The following is a 15,852-nucleotide window of genomic DNA, read 5'->3' as shown; positions in this document are numbered from 1 at the left end:
CAGTTGAAAAAAACTGAAACCCACTGACTTGTCATATGATTTGGTCACATGGTTTGGCACGTTAAAAACACAGTAACATCACACGGACCAATCAGTTGGCAGCAGTGATGTCACGGGGGGGAGGGGGCATCTGGACAGGAAGCGGGCTCAGATAGTCTCTGATGATGAAGGCACTTACCCAGAATGCTTTTTTCCAGTCTACAAAGTACAGCCAGAAGGAGGAGGGCGGGGTCACAGTGCCCGCCAACCGGACAGGTAAGGTTATTTAAAAAAAAAAAAAAAAAATGGGGGGGGGGGGTGCAGTCTGAGTTCATCCAGGATGCATTGGGCTGGAGCATCATGGGAGATCAGTCAAGTTCTTAACTGCCCAGCCCCTGGTCTCAGTCTGACCCTCAGAGGTCGCCTGCAGGTGATTGGTCCCTGGTGTTCAGAGGAGGAGGAGCTTCTACATGGAAGCCTTTTCAATCTGAACGTAGAGCTGTCGAACTCCGGCCTGCAGAGACATTGAGACATCAGGTAGGTAGTGTTAGTAGCGGCAGTAACTAGTGTTAGTACTAGTGTTAGTAGCGGCAGTAACTAGTGGCAGTAGTGGCAGTTAGTAGTGACAGTAATTTGTGTTAGTAGTGGCAGTAACTAGTGGCAGTACTAGTGGCAGTAACTAGTGTTAGTAGTGGCAGTAACTAGTGTTAGTAGTGGCAGTAACTAGTGTTAGTAGTGGCAGTAACTAGTGTTAGTACTAGTGGCAGTAACTAGTGTTAGTACTAGTGGCAGTAACTAGTGTTAGTACTAGTGGCAGTAACTAGTGGCAGTAACTAGTGGCAGTAACTAGTGTTAGTAGTGGCAGTAACTAGTGTTAGTAGTGGCAGTAACTAGTGTTAGTAGTGGCAGTAACTAGTGGCAGTAACTAGTGTTAGTAGTAGCAGTAACTAGTGTTAGTAGTGGCAGTAACTAGTGACTAGTGTTAGTAACTAGTGGCAGTAACTAGTGTTAGTAGTGGCAGTAACTAGTGTTAGTAGTGGCAGTAACTAGTGACAGTAACTAGTGACAGTAACTAGTGTTAGTAGTGGCAGTAACTAGTGTTAGTAGTGGCAGTAAGTAGTGGCAGTAAGTAGTGGCAGTAACTAGTGTTAGTAGTGGCAGTAACTAGTGTTAGTAGTGGCAGTAGTAATTAGTGGTAGTAACTAGTGGTGGTAGTGGCAGTAAGTAGGCAGTAGTAATTAGTTGTAGTAACTAGTGGTGGTAGTGGTAGTAGTACTAGTTAGTTACTACAACAACAACAACACTGACAACCGGTTACTTTTACAGACTAACTTTGTTCACTAGTAGCACTGCTGCTCCCGAGTGAAGATTTTAGCAGCACCACTCAACATGCAGCCCCCAGGGGCCCTAAGCAACATTCTGCTGAGGGCCCCTCCTACCTGACACGTGGACTGTTTCCCACACCTGAGCTGCCTCTACAGTCCTCCGGCTTCAGAAGCAGAGGAGTAGTTGTATTTCACCCTCACTTGTCAGGTACAAAGTCACAGAACGCTGAAAAACAGACAGCTGGCGCCCTACGGCCCCGCGGCTGGCGTCTTGCCGACGCAGACATGTGCCTGGCGCCTTACGGCCCTGCATTACACTACAAATACTGCTGCTACCACCACAAACATCACTACCACCACTGTTAGTACAACAGCTACTACTCGACAACTGAAGCTACTTCAAATACTACTGCTTTTCTGGTATGTTCAGGTACCTGTGTGAAGATGTTGTGCGTTTGCAACTAGTGGCAGTAACTAGTGGCAGTAACTAGTGTTAGTAGTGGCAGTAACTAGTGTTAGTAGTGGCAGTAACTAGTGTTAGTAGTGGCAGTAACTAGTGTTAGTAGTGGCAGTAAGTAGTGGCAGTAACTAGTGTTAGTAGTGACAGTAACTAGTGTTAGTAGTGACAGTAAGTAGTGGCAGTAACTAGTGTTAGTAGTGACAGTAACTAGTGTTAGTAGTGGCAGTAAGTAGTGACAGTAACTAGTGTTAGTAGTGGCAGTAAGTAGTAACTAGTGTTAGTAGTAACAGTAACTAGTGTTAGTAGTGGCAGTAACTAGTGTTAGTAGTGACAGTAAGTAGTGGCAGTAACTAGTGTTAGTAGTGACAGTAACTAGTGTTAGTAGTGGCAGTAAGTAGTGACAGTAACTAGTGTTAGTAGTGGCAGTAAGTAGTAACTAGTGTTAGTAGTAACAGTAAGCAGTAACTAGTGTTAGTAGTAACAGTAACTAGTGTTAGTAGTGACAGTAACTAGTGTTAGTAGTGGCAGTAACTAGTGTTAGTAGTGGCAGTAAGTAGTGACAGTAACTAGTGTTAGTAGTGGCAGTAAGTAGTAACTAGTGTTAGTAGTGGCAGTAACTAGTGTTAGTAGTGACAGTAAGTAGTGTTAGTAGTGACAGTAAGTAGTGTTAGTAGTGGCAGTAACTAGTGTTAGTAGTGGCAGTAAGTAGTGGCAGTAACTAGTGTTAGTAGTGGCAGTAACTAGTGTTAGTAGTGGCAGTAAGTAGTGACAGTAACTAGTGTTAGTAGTGGCAGTAAGTAGTAACTAGTGTTAGTAGTAACAGTAACTAGTGTTAGTAGTGGCAGTAACTAGTGTTAGTAGTGACAGTAAGTAGTGGCAGTAACTAGTGTTAGTAGTGACAGTAACTAGTGTTAGTAGTGGCAGTAAGTAGTAACTAGTGTTAGTAGTAACAGTAAGCAGTAACTAGTGTTAGTAGTAACAGTAACTAGTGTTAGTAGTGACAGTAACTAGTGTTAGTAGTGGCAGTAAGTAGTGACAGTAACTAGTGTTAGTAGTGGCAGTAAGTAGTAACTAGTGTTAGTAGTGACAGTAAGTAGTGTTAGTAGTGACAGTAAGTAGTGTTAGTAGTGGCAGTAACTAGTGTTAGTAGTGACAGTAAGTAGTGGCAGTAACTAGTGTTAGTAGTGGCAGTAAGTAGTGGCAGTAACTAGTGTTAGTAGTGGCAGTAAGTAGTGACAGTAAGTAGTGTTAGTAGTGGCAGTAAGTAGTGACAGTAACTAGTGTTAGTAGTGGCAGTAACTAGTGTTAGTAGTGACAGTAACTAGTGTTAGTAGTGGCAGTAAGTAGTGACAGTAACTAGTGTTAGTAGTGACAGTAAGTAGTGGCAGTAACTAGTGTTAGTAGTGGCAGTAAGTAGTGGCAGTAACTAGTGTTAGTAGTGACAGTAACTAGTGTTAGTAGTGGCAGTAAGTAGTGACAGTAAGTAGTGTTAGTAGTGGCAGTAAGTAGTAACTAGTGTTAGTAGTGGCAGTAAGTAGTAACTAGTGTTAGTAGTGGCAGTAAGTAGTAACTAGTGTTAGTACTAACAGTAACTAGTGTTAGTAGTGGCAGTAACTAGTGTTAGTAACTAGTGTTAGTAGTGGCAGTAACTAGTGTTAGTAACTAGTGTTAGTAGTGGCAGTAACTAGTGTTAGTAGTGGCAGTAACTAGTGTTAGTAACTAGTGTTAGTAGTGACAGTAAGTAGTGGCAGTAACTAGTGTTAGTAGTGGCAGTAACTAGTGTTAGTAGTGGCAGTAAGTAGTAACTAGTGTTAGTAGTAACAGTAACTAGTGTTAGTAGTGGCAGTAAGTAGTAACTAGTGTTAGTAGTGACAGTAACTAGTGACAGTAACTAGTGTTAGTAGTGGCAGTAAGTAGTGGCAGTAACTAGTGTTAGTAGTGGCAGTAAGTAGTGGCAGTAACTAGTGTTAGTAGTGACAGTAAGTAGTGGCAGTAACTAGTGTTAGTAGTGACAGTAACTAGTGTTAGTAGTGGCAGTAAGTAGTGACAGTAACTAGTGTTAGTAGTGGCAGTAAGTAGTGACAGTAACTAGTGTTAGTAGTGGCAGTAACTAGTGACAGTAACTAGTGTTAGTAGTGGCAGTAACTAGTGTTAGTAGTGACAGTAAGTAGTGGCAGTAACTAGTGTTAGTAGTGGCAGTAAGTAGTGGCAGTAACTAGTGTTAGTAGTGACAGTAACTAGTGTTAGTAGTGGCAGTAACTAGTGTTAGTAGTGACAGTAACTAGTGTTAGTAGTGGCAGTAACTAGTGTTAGTAGTGGCAGTAACTAGTGTTAGTAGTGGCAGTAAGTAGTGACAGTAACTAGTGTTAGTAGTGGCAGTAAGTAGTAACTAGTGTTAGTAGTGGCAGTAAGTAGTAACTAGTGTTAGTAGTAACAGTAACTAGTGTTAGTAGTGGCAGTAAGTAGTGGCAGTAACTAGTGTTAGTAGTGACAGTAACTAGTGTTAGTAGTGGCAGTAAGTAGTGGCAGTAACTAGTGTTAGTAGTGGCAGTAACTAGTGTTAGTAGTGGCAGTAAGTAGTGACAGTAAGTAGTGTTAGTAGTGGCAGTAACTAGTGACAGTAACTAGTGTTAGTAGTGGCAGTAACTAGTGTTAGTAGTGGCAGTAAGTAGTGACAGTAAGTAGTGTTAGTAGTGACAGTAAGTAGTGTTAGTAGTGGCAGTAAGTAGTGACAGTAACTAGTGTTAGTAGTGGCAGTAAGTAGTAACTAGTGTTAGTAGTAACAGTAACTAGTGTTAGTAGTGGCAGTAAGTAGTGGCAGTAACTAGTGTTAGTAGTGACAGTAACTAGTGTTAGTAGTGGCAGTAAGTAGTGACAGTAAGTAGTGTTAGTAGTGGCAGTAACTAGTGACAGTAACTAGTGTTAGTAGTGGCAGTAACTAGTGTTAGTAGTGGCAGTAAGTAGTGACAGTAAGTAGTGTTAGTAGTGACAGTAAGTAGTGTTAGTAGTGGCAGTAAGTAGTGACAGTAAGTAGTGTTAGTAGTGGCAGTAACTAGTGTTAGTAGTGGCAGTAAGTAGTAACAGTAACTAGTGTTAGTAGTGGCAGTAAGTAGTAACAGTAACTAGTGTTAGTAGTGGCAGTAACTAGTGTTAGTAGTGGCAGTAACTAGTGTTAGTAGTGGCAGTAGTAATTAGTGGTAGTAACTAGTGGTGGTAGTGGTAGTAGTACTAGATAGTTACTACAACAACAACAACACTGACAACTGGTTACTTTTACAGACTAACTTTGTTCACTAGTAGCACTGCTGCTCCCGAGTGAAGATTTTAGCAGCACCACTCAACATGCAGCCCCCAGGGGCCCTAAGCAACATTCTGCTGAGGGCCCCTCCTACCTGACACGCGGACTGTTTCCCACACCTGAGCTGCCTCTACAGTCCTCCGGCTTCAGAAGCAGAGGAGTAGTTGTATTTCACCCTCACTTGTCAGGTACAAAGTCACAGAACGCTGAAACACAGACGGCTGGCGCCCTACGGCCCCGCGGCTGGCGTCTTGCCGACGCAGACATGTGCCTGGCGCCTTACGGCCCTGCATTACACTACAAATACTGCTGCTACCACCACAAACATCACTACCACCACTGTTAGTACAACAGCTACTACTCGACAACTGAAGCTACTTCAAATACTACTGCTTTTCTGGTATGTTCAGGTACCTGTGTGAAGATGTTGTGCGTCTGGCTGAGGATCCAGCGGGTGTCGGCGTCAGGGGCGACCAGCAGCTTTAATGTTCCGATGTAAACGTCAGTACACAGAGTCCAGAAGTGAGGCTCCTGTAGGTTATAAACTCCCTGCAGCTTCTGCACCTGAACACAACACAACAAAGCGGCAGTTAGACTCGACCCGTCGTGTTCCAGGTGTAGCTGGTGGCGGGGTTGGGTGTGGGCGGGACCTGTACTCACCCTCTGGTAACACTCGGGCAGGGCGTGGTCCAGGGACGGAGGAGTTCTCTGCATCAGGATCCCGATGGATTCTTTCAGTAACGGCACCACGCTGCGGGTCAGAGAGGACGTGTGAACTCTAACAGCTGATTCAGAGGCTCCACCCCCTCACTGACATCACAACCTGGACACTGCAGATACTTGTACTACTGCTTATAGTATTAGCACTTATTATAAATGGTACTACTAATTATGCAATTGTTAGTAGTAACTACAACAAGTACTGCCACGACTACAAACAAATACTAACTACAAAACCACTATAGTTCTACTATTATAGTAGCACAACTACTTTTAAGGCAGTTACTACAACAAATGTTGCACAGTTAAAGGTTTTCAGAGCTGAGTACTTGAATCTGTAGATTTTTAGCTGGGGTTTGGTCTGAGCAGCTGCAGTAACCGGACACCTGTGGTTGTGTGCAGGCCTCTCAGCTGACCACAGATCTGCTCTGCTCATGTTTAAATCTGCAGCTGCCTTCACTTCCAGCCCATCAAAGCCAGGCCGGACTGTTTCCAGCTCCATACCGGTGGTTTGGACGTTGGAGCCCATTAACTACTAATTGCACGTTCTTTACATGAGTGAAAACCAGTTTCCAGAGGATCCATCAGGCTACAGATTGATTTCCTTCCTTCCAGGCAGACGCTGGTTTCAGGTCATTCTGTGGAATCGGCCTGCAGATCGCTGATGCGTCACATGACGACGCAGCCGAGAACACTGGGAACAAAGGTTCCCTCGTTGGTGCGTTCATGGACGCTCCGACTCTTTAAAGCTGACTAAAGTCTTTAATGTGAGAAATAAACAAAGTCACAAAATAATTTTACAACTTCTGTTTGGTTATTTGTCAGAAAGTTCTAATGGTTCTTTAAAAGGTTCTAGGCTTTTTTTTAAAGTTCCTAATGGTCACTGAAGAGGTTCTATAGGGTTGGGGGGGTAATTTAAAAATTAATTTACTGATAAATATTTGAAATAAGATTATCAGTAATAAATATGTTTTTACTATTTTGCTTTAAATCATTCATTTGTGGAGAAACTGGGAGTTAAAGCTGCAGTTGGAGGCAAACAGGAAGTGACCTCACGCTATTGTTCCACTTCCTGTTTCACTCCTGCTGACACACACACTTCATTATGTGTTTGAAAATCCTGCAGTCTGTCATTATACAGAGAGAGCAGCTGATTGGACGACAGCTGAGGAGGAGGACGGCCACAACAAAGAGGCAGCTGGCCCCGCCCCCTCCCCCCCCCCCCCAGGTCTGTTGGCGTGGTCTCAGCTGGGTAAACCCGCCCACCCTGTTCTGGTCTGTCATAGGCTGAAAGGAAGCCCAGATGACACACTGAACGGGGGAGTGTGTGTGTGTGTTGGCCTCCCGTTAACAGTCTCCACGGTGACGCATCACCCGCTCAGCGCTGCCGTCTCTCTGTCCCTACATATTTATTACACTGTTTGTACGTCTGCGTCTCTCCTTAAAATGAAGTGACTAAACGTCATCAGCTCAGTTTGACTGTGAAACGGCGACTTTCGGCGTGCGGGTCACCTGACTCCGATGAGCAGGGCGATCAGCATGGAGCAGATGGGGTCGGCGATCATCAGGTCGTATTTCTGCATCAGCAGAGCGGAGATGATCACGCCGACGCTGCCCAGCGTGTCTGCGATGATGTGCAGCAGGACGCCTGCAACACACACACATATCAGAGTATATAAACAGTCAGCCTGCGTGTGCTGTGGCATTTAAGAACCACCAAATATGGAGATACATGGTTCTGACAGGACAGTTGGGTGAATGTGGCCGTGATGGTGTGTGAGCGCCCCCTGGTGGCCCCCTGGTGGCCCCCTAGTGGCCCCCTGGTGGCCCCCTGGTGGCCCCCTGGTGGCCCCCTGGTGGCCCCCTGGTGGCCCCCTGGTGGCCCCCTGGCTGTACTGTGTTCTTGTTCCTGCCTTCAGTCTGAAGTTCAGACAGTTTCCCCAGTTTGGTATCACAGAAGCAAATCTAACTTCAGGAATCAGGAAGTCCTAAACACTCAACAGCCTGTTACCTAGCAACCGACGCCGGCGTTTTTTGAATGAAACAACAACTATCGCTGAACTTGAAGCCGGATGTCTTGGAGGTGTTGGCGACGCTTTAGTCGGGACATTCCAGAGAGGCGGCGGGCCGAAACGGCCGACTCGGCGTCCGCCGTCTGTCCTGCGGCCAGCTGATGCCGTCAGAAAGAAACTCCGTCCCTCTACAGTGAGACCGAGAGAAAGGCGGCTGTTGCGTCCAGAGAGCAGAGGAACGCCGGCTCCTCCTGCGCTCCGTCGCCGACCCCGGCAGGAACCCCAACCTTAATACTGAAGGTAGATAATAGGACGCGGGCTGCGGGCTGACGGCGGCGTGTTGTCATGCGTTTCTGCTCTCTAACCATCTCCTGCTGTCAAAGAGTCGCATTAGGATGCTTCTGTTCCACCAAACCTTCACTTCACGCTACATAAGGAGACGTTACCCGGCGTCACGTCGCAGCCGGCCTTTCTGCGTCGGTTCGCGAGTTCGGCCTGCTGACGTGGCGTTGATCTGGTAACGGCAGTAAAAGAGCCGCGCGGACTAAACGAGTCAGAAAACAGCAGCCGGAGGAAAAGCTGAACACTTCTCCTCAAGTTAGGAGAGTTTATTTAAGACGCTTCTGTAAAAGCCGTTTCCTGTCTTCAGTTAGTTCCTATCACCATGGTTACCCAGCGGTTAGGATAGGATCTGCTGTGACGAGACTTTAATGCTCCAAATGTCTTCAAAGTTGTGTTAAACAGTTCATTTCCTGATTCCTGGTGAATGAGTCTAAGTCAGAGCTGCTCTCAGATCTGTTTCTCCTGCACATCAACTTACCTGCTGAGTCCTGCTTTAGTCTTCGCTCCTCTGTGCGTCTTTGTTTGGGGAAGGAACCTCTTTAAATGTGACTCTGGCTCCTTTTCAGCTCAGTGAGAAATGATTTAATTTGAATTCAGTTACAAACTCCTGGACTGTTACAGCTCCAGGGTTTCAGCAGCTTTTCCCACAGATCTGTGGCAGAATGTCACCAGACTAAAGTCACCATTTACTCTGCGGTGTGTTGCACTATTGCTCCACTCGTAGTTCCCTTCAACACTTCAGCAGAAATCTCACCAGGTCCAGGCACTTTTTAGACGCTTATGTTGTAGAACTCAGTTGAGGATGTTAAAATGTGTTGAGGATGCGGTCTGAGGTTCGGTTCTCACCCTGCAGGATCTGTTTACTGGATCCTGTCCCCGGCGAGTGCAGCAGCTCGTCTGCAACCAAAACACAAAGAGAACAAACTTTGCTTTGACTGGAAACACGAAACAAGGTCTCGACAGAGTCCGTCTGTCCCTCTGGCGTCTTCGATGCAGACTCACCGTGACAGTGGGACTCGTCGTGGCCGCCGTGGCTGTGGCCGCCGTGGCTGTGCCCGTGTCCGTCGTGGCCGCCGTGGCTGTGCCCGTGTCCGTCGTGGCCGCCGTGGCTGTGCCGGTCGGCGTGTTTGCTGTGGTGGTCGTGATTCACGCTGCCGTTAAACAGGGAGTGGCTGTGACCGTGACCTGAGGGAGAGACGGGCGGGTTAGAGACGTCGGCTTCTACACCCCGACGTTCTAAGTGTTGTGCAGACATTACCTCCCTCCCCGTGCGAGTGTCCGTGGCCTCCGTGCTGGAACACAAAGATCCCGACCAGGTTGACGAGCAGACCGGCAATTGAGACAGGAAGCAGCCGATCGTGGTGAACGTCAGGAGGCTCCAGAGCTCTCTGATGGGCAGACAGATGCATGCAGGGACATTTTCTCAGCTGTATCAGTCAACTTCTGTTCGAGCAAAACCTCAGTCGCTAGTTTCAAGTCTTCCTCAACACAGCATGATGTTCATTTAGTAAATTATGGGAGGCTTTAGGGCGGGGCTACAAGCTGATTGACAGGTCGCTACCATGGCGGCCTGTTTTTAAAGGTTTGTAGTAGTTGAACTGTCATATCAGCCCGTGACTGAAACCAACCACGTTTGTTCAGTCTGATTTCTGAGGCGTCTGTGAGCCGTTTGGCTTTTCAGTAGCTAGTTAGCTGATGCTAAGGCTAGCTGGTTGTTCTGGCTGTCAGAAGAGACGGCGTGCCGACGTCACACGTTGCAGTAAGCGCTGCCCTGGAAGGCTGTTGGAAACTAATGTAAACAGAGCTGCCTTCACTTGAAAGTGACGCCTTCTGAGGCAGCGAGGCAGCGGCCTTCTGCTTCCAGAAAAAAAACAAGATGGTGACGGTTCAAAACGGCGGTCCACAGACCAACGGGGGACGTCGTGGCGGCCACACCCACTTATTTTACACCGTGTGTGTGTGTGTGTGTGTGTGTGTGTGTGTGTGTGTGTGTGTGTGTGTGTGTGTGTGTGTGTGTGTGTGTGTGTGTGTGTGTGTGTGTGTGTGTGTGTGTGTGTGTGTTACCTCGACTCCTTCAGAGAAGATGAAGAAAGCCGTGAAGATGAGGAAGAGTCCGTTGACGAAGCCGGCCAGAACCTCAGCTCTGACGTAACTGAAACACATCAACACGCCAGACCTGACTAACTGAGCCCAGACCAGCACACCAGACCTGACTGAGCCCAGACCAGCACGCCAGACCTGACTGAGCCCAGACCAGCACGCCAGACCTGACTGAGCCCAGACCAGCACGCCAGACCTGACTGACTGAGCCCAGACCAGCACGCCAGACCTGACTAACTGAGCCCAGACCAGCACGCCAGACCTGACTAACTGAGCCCAGACCAGCACGCCAGACCTGACTAACTGAGCCCAGACCAGCACGCCAGACCTGACTGACTGAGCCCAGACCAGCACGCCAGACCTGACTGAGCCCAGACCAGCACGCCAGACCTGACTGACTGAGCCCAGACCAGCACGCCAGACCTGACTAACTGAGCCCAGACCAGCACGCCAGACCTGACTAACTGAGCCCAGACCAGCACGCCAGACCTGACTGACTGAGCCCAGACCAGCACGCCAGACCTGACTGACTGAGCCCAGACCAGCACGCCAGACCTGACTGAGCCCAGACCAGCACGCCAGACCTGACTGACTGAGCCCAGACCAGCACGCCAGACCTGACTGACTGAGCCCAGACCAGCACGCCAGACCTGACTGACTGAGCCCAGACCAGCACGCCAGACCTGACTGACTGAGCCCAGACCAGCACGCCAGACCTGACTGACTGAGCCCAGACCAGCACGCCAGACCTGACTAACTGAGCCCAGACCAGCACGCCAGACCTGACTGACTGAGCCCAGACCAGCACGCCAGACCTGACTGAGCCCAGACCAGCACGCCAGACCTGACTGAGCCCAGACCAGCACGCCAGACCTGACTGACTGAGCCCAGACCAGCACGCCAGACCTGACTGACTGAGCCCAGACCAGCACGCCAGACCTGACTGACTGAGCCCAGACCAGCACGCCAGACCTGACTGACTGAGCCAGAGCGATGTCTCACCCGTAGGAGAAGCTGTCGTTGGATCTCCACCTGGAGATGACGGAGGCTGCCAGACCTGCCAGCAGTGCGGTGCAGTCGAAGAACATGTGGAAGGAGTCTGAGATGAGACCTAAACTGAGGAGGAAACAACACACACAACAAACACACATTAAACACACATTAAACACACACATCAACCCTAATCATCCTGTAAGTAACTTTTCAGCACCACCTCCCGTCAGAGACGCAGCCTAAAGAAAGCTGTTAGCAACACTGGAAGAACTACAAGCAGAACGGCGTCTGTAGTTCTGCAGGGAGGAGCAACACCTGCGAATGCACGCTGCAGCACTGAGATGACAACATGAATAATAAACTAATAGTGAAGTGTGCAGATCAGCTGCCAGAAACTGCATCTTTTAAATTAAATAAATGTTTCCAGAGCAGCAGCAGAGTCACTTTTATAAACTCAAATATAGAACAAATCATTTGATCTAGCTCATCCGGACGGCTCAGGCACTGTTATTTTGTAGGCAGCAAGGTATCGAAAACAAACGTACCCGACGACACGGTGCAGGAAGCAGACGTCTGTGAATCTGACTGAATTTGACTTTTTCACAGCAGCAGATGAAAATCTCTCTTCCTACATGTTGATCAGGTTTATTGATGAACCTTTTACTCCTGAAGGGTTTATTGCATGGACTCACAGCAGAGCAGCGCGACAGGGTTTCCCATAATGCCTTTCCCTCACAGCAACATAATCACTAAAGAAACTAACCTGCTTCTCCTCCGGTTTCATGTTTTAATATAGTTTTATATGTAAAAAGAGCAGCGGCTGTTTGTGAACGCTGCTCTGTGGCCTCTGTGTGGCTGAACGCCTCCTGCACAGACAGTTTGTTCACACATGGAAGCAAATAAAGTTCAGATTCTTCTAATCAACTTCATCAAACAGACGTCTGAGAACTGAAGACTTTCATTTAGGTTTTAAAGGACAGGCTGTCTTATTAAAGGGACATTACTTAAAATACTTCACACACAGGAGATCTACAGAAGTAATGTGTGTCAGTCTCTTCAGTAACAGCAGATACGACTGGACGCTACAGAAAGATCAACTTTTAATATCCAGCAGGAGCCTGAACTTCACACGGAGACGCTGCTGCTCGTTCAGGTCATTGATAGAGAGTTACTTTTTACTCATCACTCATTTAAAAAGTAATAAATTACTTTACTTATTACAGGGTATTAAAAGTAATAAGTTACGCTGCTATAGGGCTGGGCAATAAATCAATCATGATAATTACTGCAATCTAATTTTCCTCGATAACAATATAACAAATGTTCAATATATTGCCAATAAATGTTTGGTTTAATTCATTTGTATAACAAACAAATTAGCACTTAATTTTTCTATTAAGATTTTTATTTTGTTGAGGGAAAGGGACTGAAAAAAAGATTTTCTCATCCTTGTTTAAAATGTTCCACCTGTGAAGTGAATCCTCTGTTTGGCATCGAGTGTTTGTCCCGTTCTGACCATAAAGAAAAGTTTAACCTTCACTCAGGAACAAAAATCAGCCTTTAAACTTGACAAATAATTTAACAATTATCCTGATAATGATCGATATCGAAAACAAACCAAGTCTCTCCAAACTTCTCAACTCCTGTTTTCTGCACATTTATCAGAGCAGTGTTTTTACAGAACTTCAAACGTTCACGCCGCTCTCTCCTGACGTATCTTTCTCCACGTTTCACGTTGCTGCCTCAGATGCTTCACTAAATCAGAGGTAGAATTGTTGTTTTTTGCTGCTCACATTTATTCATTTATCTGACGCTTTTATCCAAAGCGACTTACAGCTGCTCTACATGTCAGAGGGCAACAAGGGGTTAAGTGTCTTGCTCAGGGACACAGTGGTGGATGTCTTACAGTGGAATCCATTGCGCCACCACCTTTGCTCACACAAAGTTTACATCTGACGACAAAGTTCTTTACATCTCAGACTGTGATGGTGATATTTCCCATCAGGTCCGGCTTTCTGAACTGTCTCTGAGCTGCCGCGCAGTCGTGCGTTCACGTCAAGGACACCGAAACAACTTTCAGTTAACGCAGTGTTACCTGGGTGACTAACTGTAATATTATTATTACTGTGGTGGAAACACCAGTTACTGAGTAACAGCTGATGTTACATTTCATTTGTTAACTGTGAATTTATCACATCTAGTCCATGCATTTGTTACTTCTAGGCTGGATTACTGCAATTCCTTATTAACAGGCTGCTCGAAAAAGTCCATTAAGACTCTTCAGCTGATCCAGAATGCTGCAGCACGTGTTCTGACAGGAACCAGGAAAAGAGATCACATTTCTCCTGTTTTAGCTTCTTTGCATTGGCTTCCAGTAAAATCCAGAATAGAATTTAAAATCATTCTTCTTACCTACAAAGCTCTTAATGGTCAGGCACCATCTTATCTTAAAGAGCTCATAGTACCTTACTACCCCACCAGAGCACTGCGCTCCCAGAATGCAGGGTTACTTGTGGTTCCTAGAGTCTCCAAAAGTAGACTAGGAGCCAGAGCGTTCAGCTATCAAGCTCCTCTCCTGTGGAACCAGGTTCCAGTTTGGGTTCAGGAGGCAGACACCATCTCCACATTAAGAGTAGGCTTAAGACTTTCCTCTTTGATAAAGCTTATAGTTAGGGCTGGCTCAGGTGAGTCCTGAACCATCCCTTAGTTATGCTGCTATAGGCCTAGACTGCCGGGGGATTTCCCATGATGCACTGAGCTCCTCTCTCCTCTACTTTCTCTCCCTCTGTATGCAACCTCATCCCATTATTGCATGTTACTAACACAACTTCTCCCCTTTCTGGTAGTCTTGTGCTTTCTCGTCCCTCTCCTCTCTCCTCCTATCACTTCCTGCAGGTTTTCTGGCTCTGGAGCTGTGGAGTCTGGATCTGTGGTTGCGGGTCACCTGCTGCCCCCGTGTTCCTGCTCGACACCCTCTGCTGCAACGACTATTGTTGCTAGTCCTATTGTTATTATTGTTATTATAATCATTAACATTACGATGGTTACCATTAACACTATTATAAATATCTGTACCATTTTTCATTTAGTCTATAGCAACATCACCTTTACTGTGTGTACCTCTGTGTGGATATTGTGTAGGCTGCCTCCCCCCCCCCCCCCCCCTCTCCCTCCCCCGCTCTTTATGAAAAGCGCTGTGAGACAACTTGTTGTGATTGACGCTATATAAATAAAACTGAATTTGAATATCAAATAAATATTTCTGAGTTAAAGTTCATTTTGGTTTTAAACTTTCCTTCCTGGTCAGAACTTGATCACGTGACGCCAAACAGCGGATCAATGATCAAATCCGACACATTCATTAAGAACCCGATTCAGCTCCACCCGTTACCATGGTAACACCTCAAACAGCTGGGAGGTGTAACGCGCAGGTAAATAAACTAAAATAACTTCCTGTTTTGCTCATTACCGATACCTGGTGACCGGAAGTGCGGAGGCTGAGCTGCCGTTCGGGTTATCGATTACACCCACACGCGCCCTCTAAACACATACGTGGCACATCCTGAGACGCGCTAGCTGGTGCTAACGGCGCTAGCCTACCTGTTGCTCCAGATGCCGTAGGTGAGCTCCACGAAGGCGAAGGACAGGTTCAGGCAGAGGAAGAAGAACAAGTTCCGGGACGTCTTATCCGCGAGGATCGACCTGAAAACACACAGCAGTCAGAGAAGGTCCGGCACCGGAGCCAGAACCGGGACTGAGCCGGGTCAATAACAGCCCGCCGGGCACGTGCACACTTCCAGCACACCGTCAGAGAGCAGATTAGCACCTGACAGCGCGAGGAAACACCTTTAATGAAGACACGGGGACAGGAAGTGGTCTGTTTGGGCTAGCCGGTTAGCATCGGGCTAGCAGCTTAGCGTCAGAGTCAGCTGGCTGTGAGTTAGCCGCGGTTAGCTCAGTTAGCAGTTAGCACAGGTGAGCTTACCTGAACCATCCCGAGAGCTTCAGCAGCAGGTTGAACTTGGCGGGTTTGTACTCGTCGTCTTTAATAGATAAAGGTAACATTTTCACACCTGAACTCGCGCACACACACACACACCGGACAGACCTAGCTACGGGATGCTAACGTCAACTTCCGGTCTGCTCGGGTTTCACAATAAAGGCGTTTCAGAAGCGCTTCCGGTACTCAAACACTGACCGATAATACTACTGAGAATACTACTACTACTACTGAGAATACTACTGAGAATACTGAGAATACTACTGAGAATACTACTGAGAATACTACTGATACTACTGAGAATACTACTGAGAATACTACTACTACTACTACTGAGAATACTACTGAGAATACTACTACTACTACTGAGAATACTACTGATACTACTGAGAATACTACTGAGAATACTACTACTACTACTGAGAATACTACTCAGAATACTACTACTACTACTGAGAATACTACTGATACTACTGAGAATACTACTGAGAATACTACTACTACTACTACTACTGAGAATACTACTTATACTACTTGTTGAGCAGTCGTGCGCAACCTTCCCGTTAATGCGTCCGGATGTTAAGCAAGACTTCAGCCATTATCTCTCTTTAGCCTGTTTGACT

General features: G+C 46.8%; 1 protein-coding gene across 2 annotated transcripts; it reads right to left on the bottom strand.

Annotated features, from left to right (window-relative positions):
• Nucleotides 1-6: 6 nt before the first annotated feature.
• slc30a7 (solute carrier family 30 member 7) lies at nt 7-15,378 on the bottom strand. Of its 2 annotated transcripts, XM_038699419.1 has the most exons (12): nt 15,215-15,378; nt 14,830-14,931; nt 11,239-11,352; nt 10,201-10,288; nt 9,395-9,524; nt 9,205-9,321; nt 9,139-9,159; nt 8,983-9,033; nt 7,295-7,430; nt 5,723-5,813; nt 5,477-5,626; nt 7-493 (listed from the first exon to the last, which is right to left on the bottom strand). In XM_038699419.1, the coding sequence occupies exons 1-12, from the start codon at nt 15,292-15,294 to the stop codon at nt 446-448; spliced, it is 1,128 nt and encodes a 375-aa protein (XP_038555347.1). In that variant the 5' UTR covers nt 15,295-15,378; the 3' UTR covers nt 7-445. The 2 variants fall into 2 exon arrangements, with proteins under 2 accessions (XP_038555347.1, XP_038555346.1); XM_038699418.1 differs by having other exon boundaries at nt 9,139-9,321.
• Nucleotides 15,379-15,852: the final 474 nt, after the last annotated feature.

The sequence above is a fragment of the Micropterus salmoides genome, unplaced genomic scaffold (assembly GCF_014851395.1).
Source record: "Micropterus salmoides isolate LMB-PRFRI ecotype aquatic unplaced genomic scaffold, ASM1485139v1 Ms_hic_scaffold_5, whole genome shotgun sequence".
Lineage (NCBI taxonomy): Eukaryota > Metazoa > Chordata > Actinopteri > Centrarchiformes > Centrarchidae > Micropterus > Micropterus salmoides.
The sequence above is the reverse complement of the archived record's forward strand: the minus strand, read 5'-3'. Positions and strand labels throughout refer to the sequence as shown.

Coding starts and splice junctions, on each gene's coding strand:
- slc30a7 (XM_038699418.1), bottom strand. CDS start 15,294: ATGTTACCTTTATCTATTAAAGACGACGAGTACAAACCCGCCAAGTTC. Junction 10,289..11,238: donor AACGACAGCTTCTCCTACGG/GTGAGACATCGC, acceptor GATGTGTTTCAG/TTACGTCAGAGCTGAGGTTC. Junction 5,627..5,722: donor TGCCCGAGTGTTACCAGAGG/GTGAGTACAGGT, acceptor TGTTGTGTTCAG/GTGCAGAAGCTGCAGGGAGT.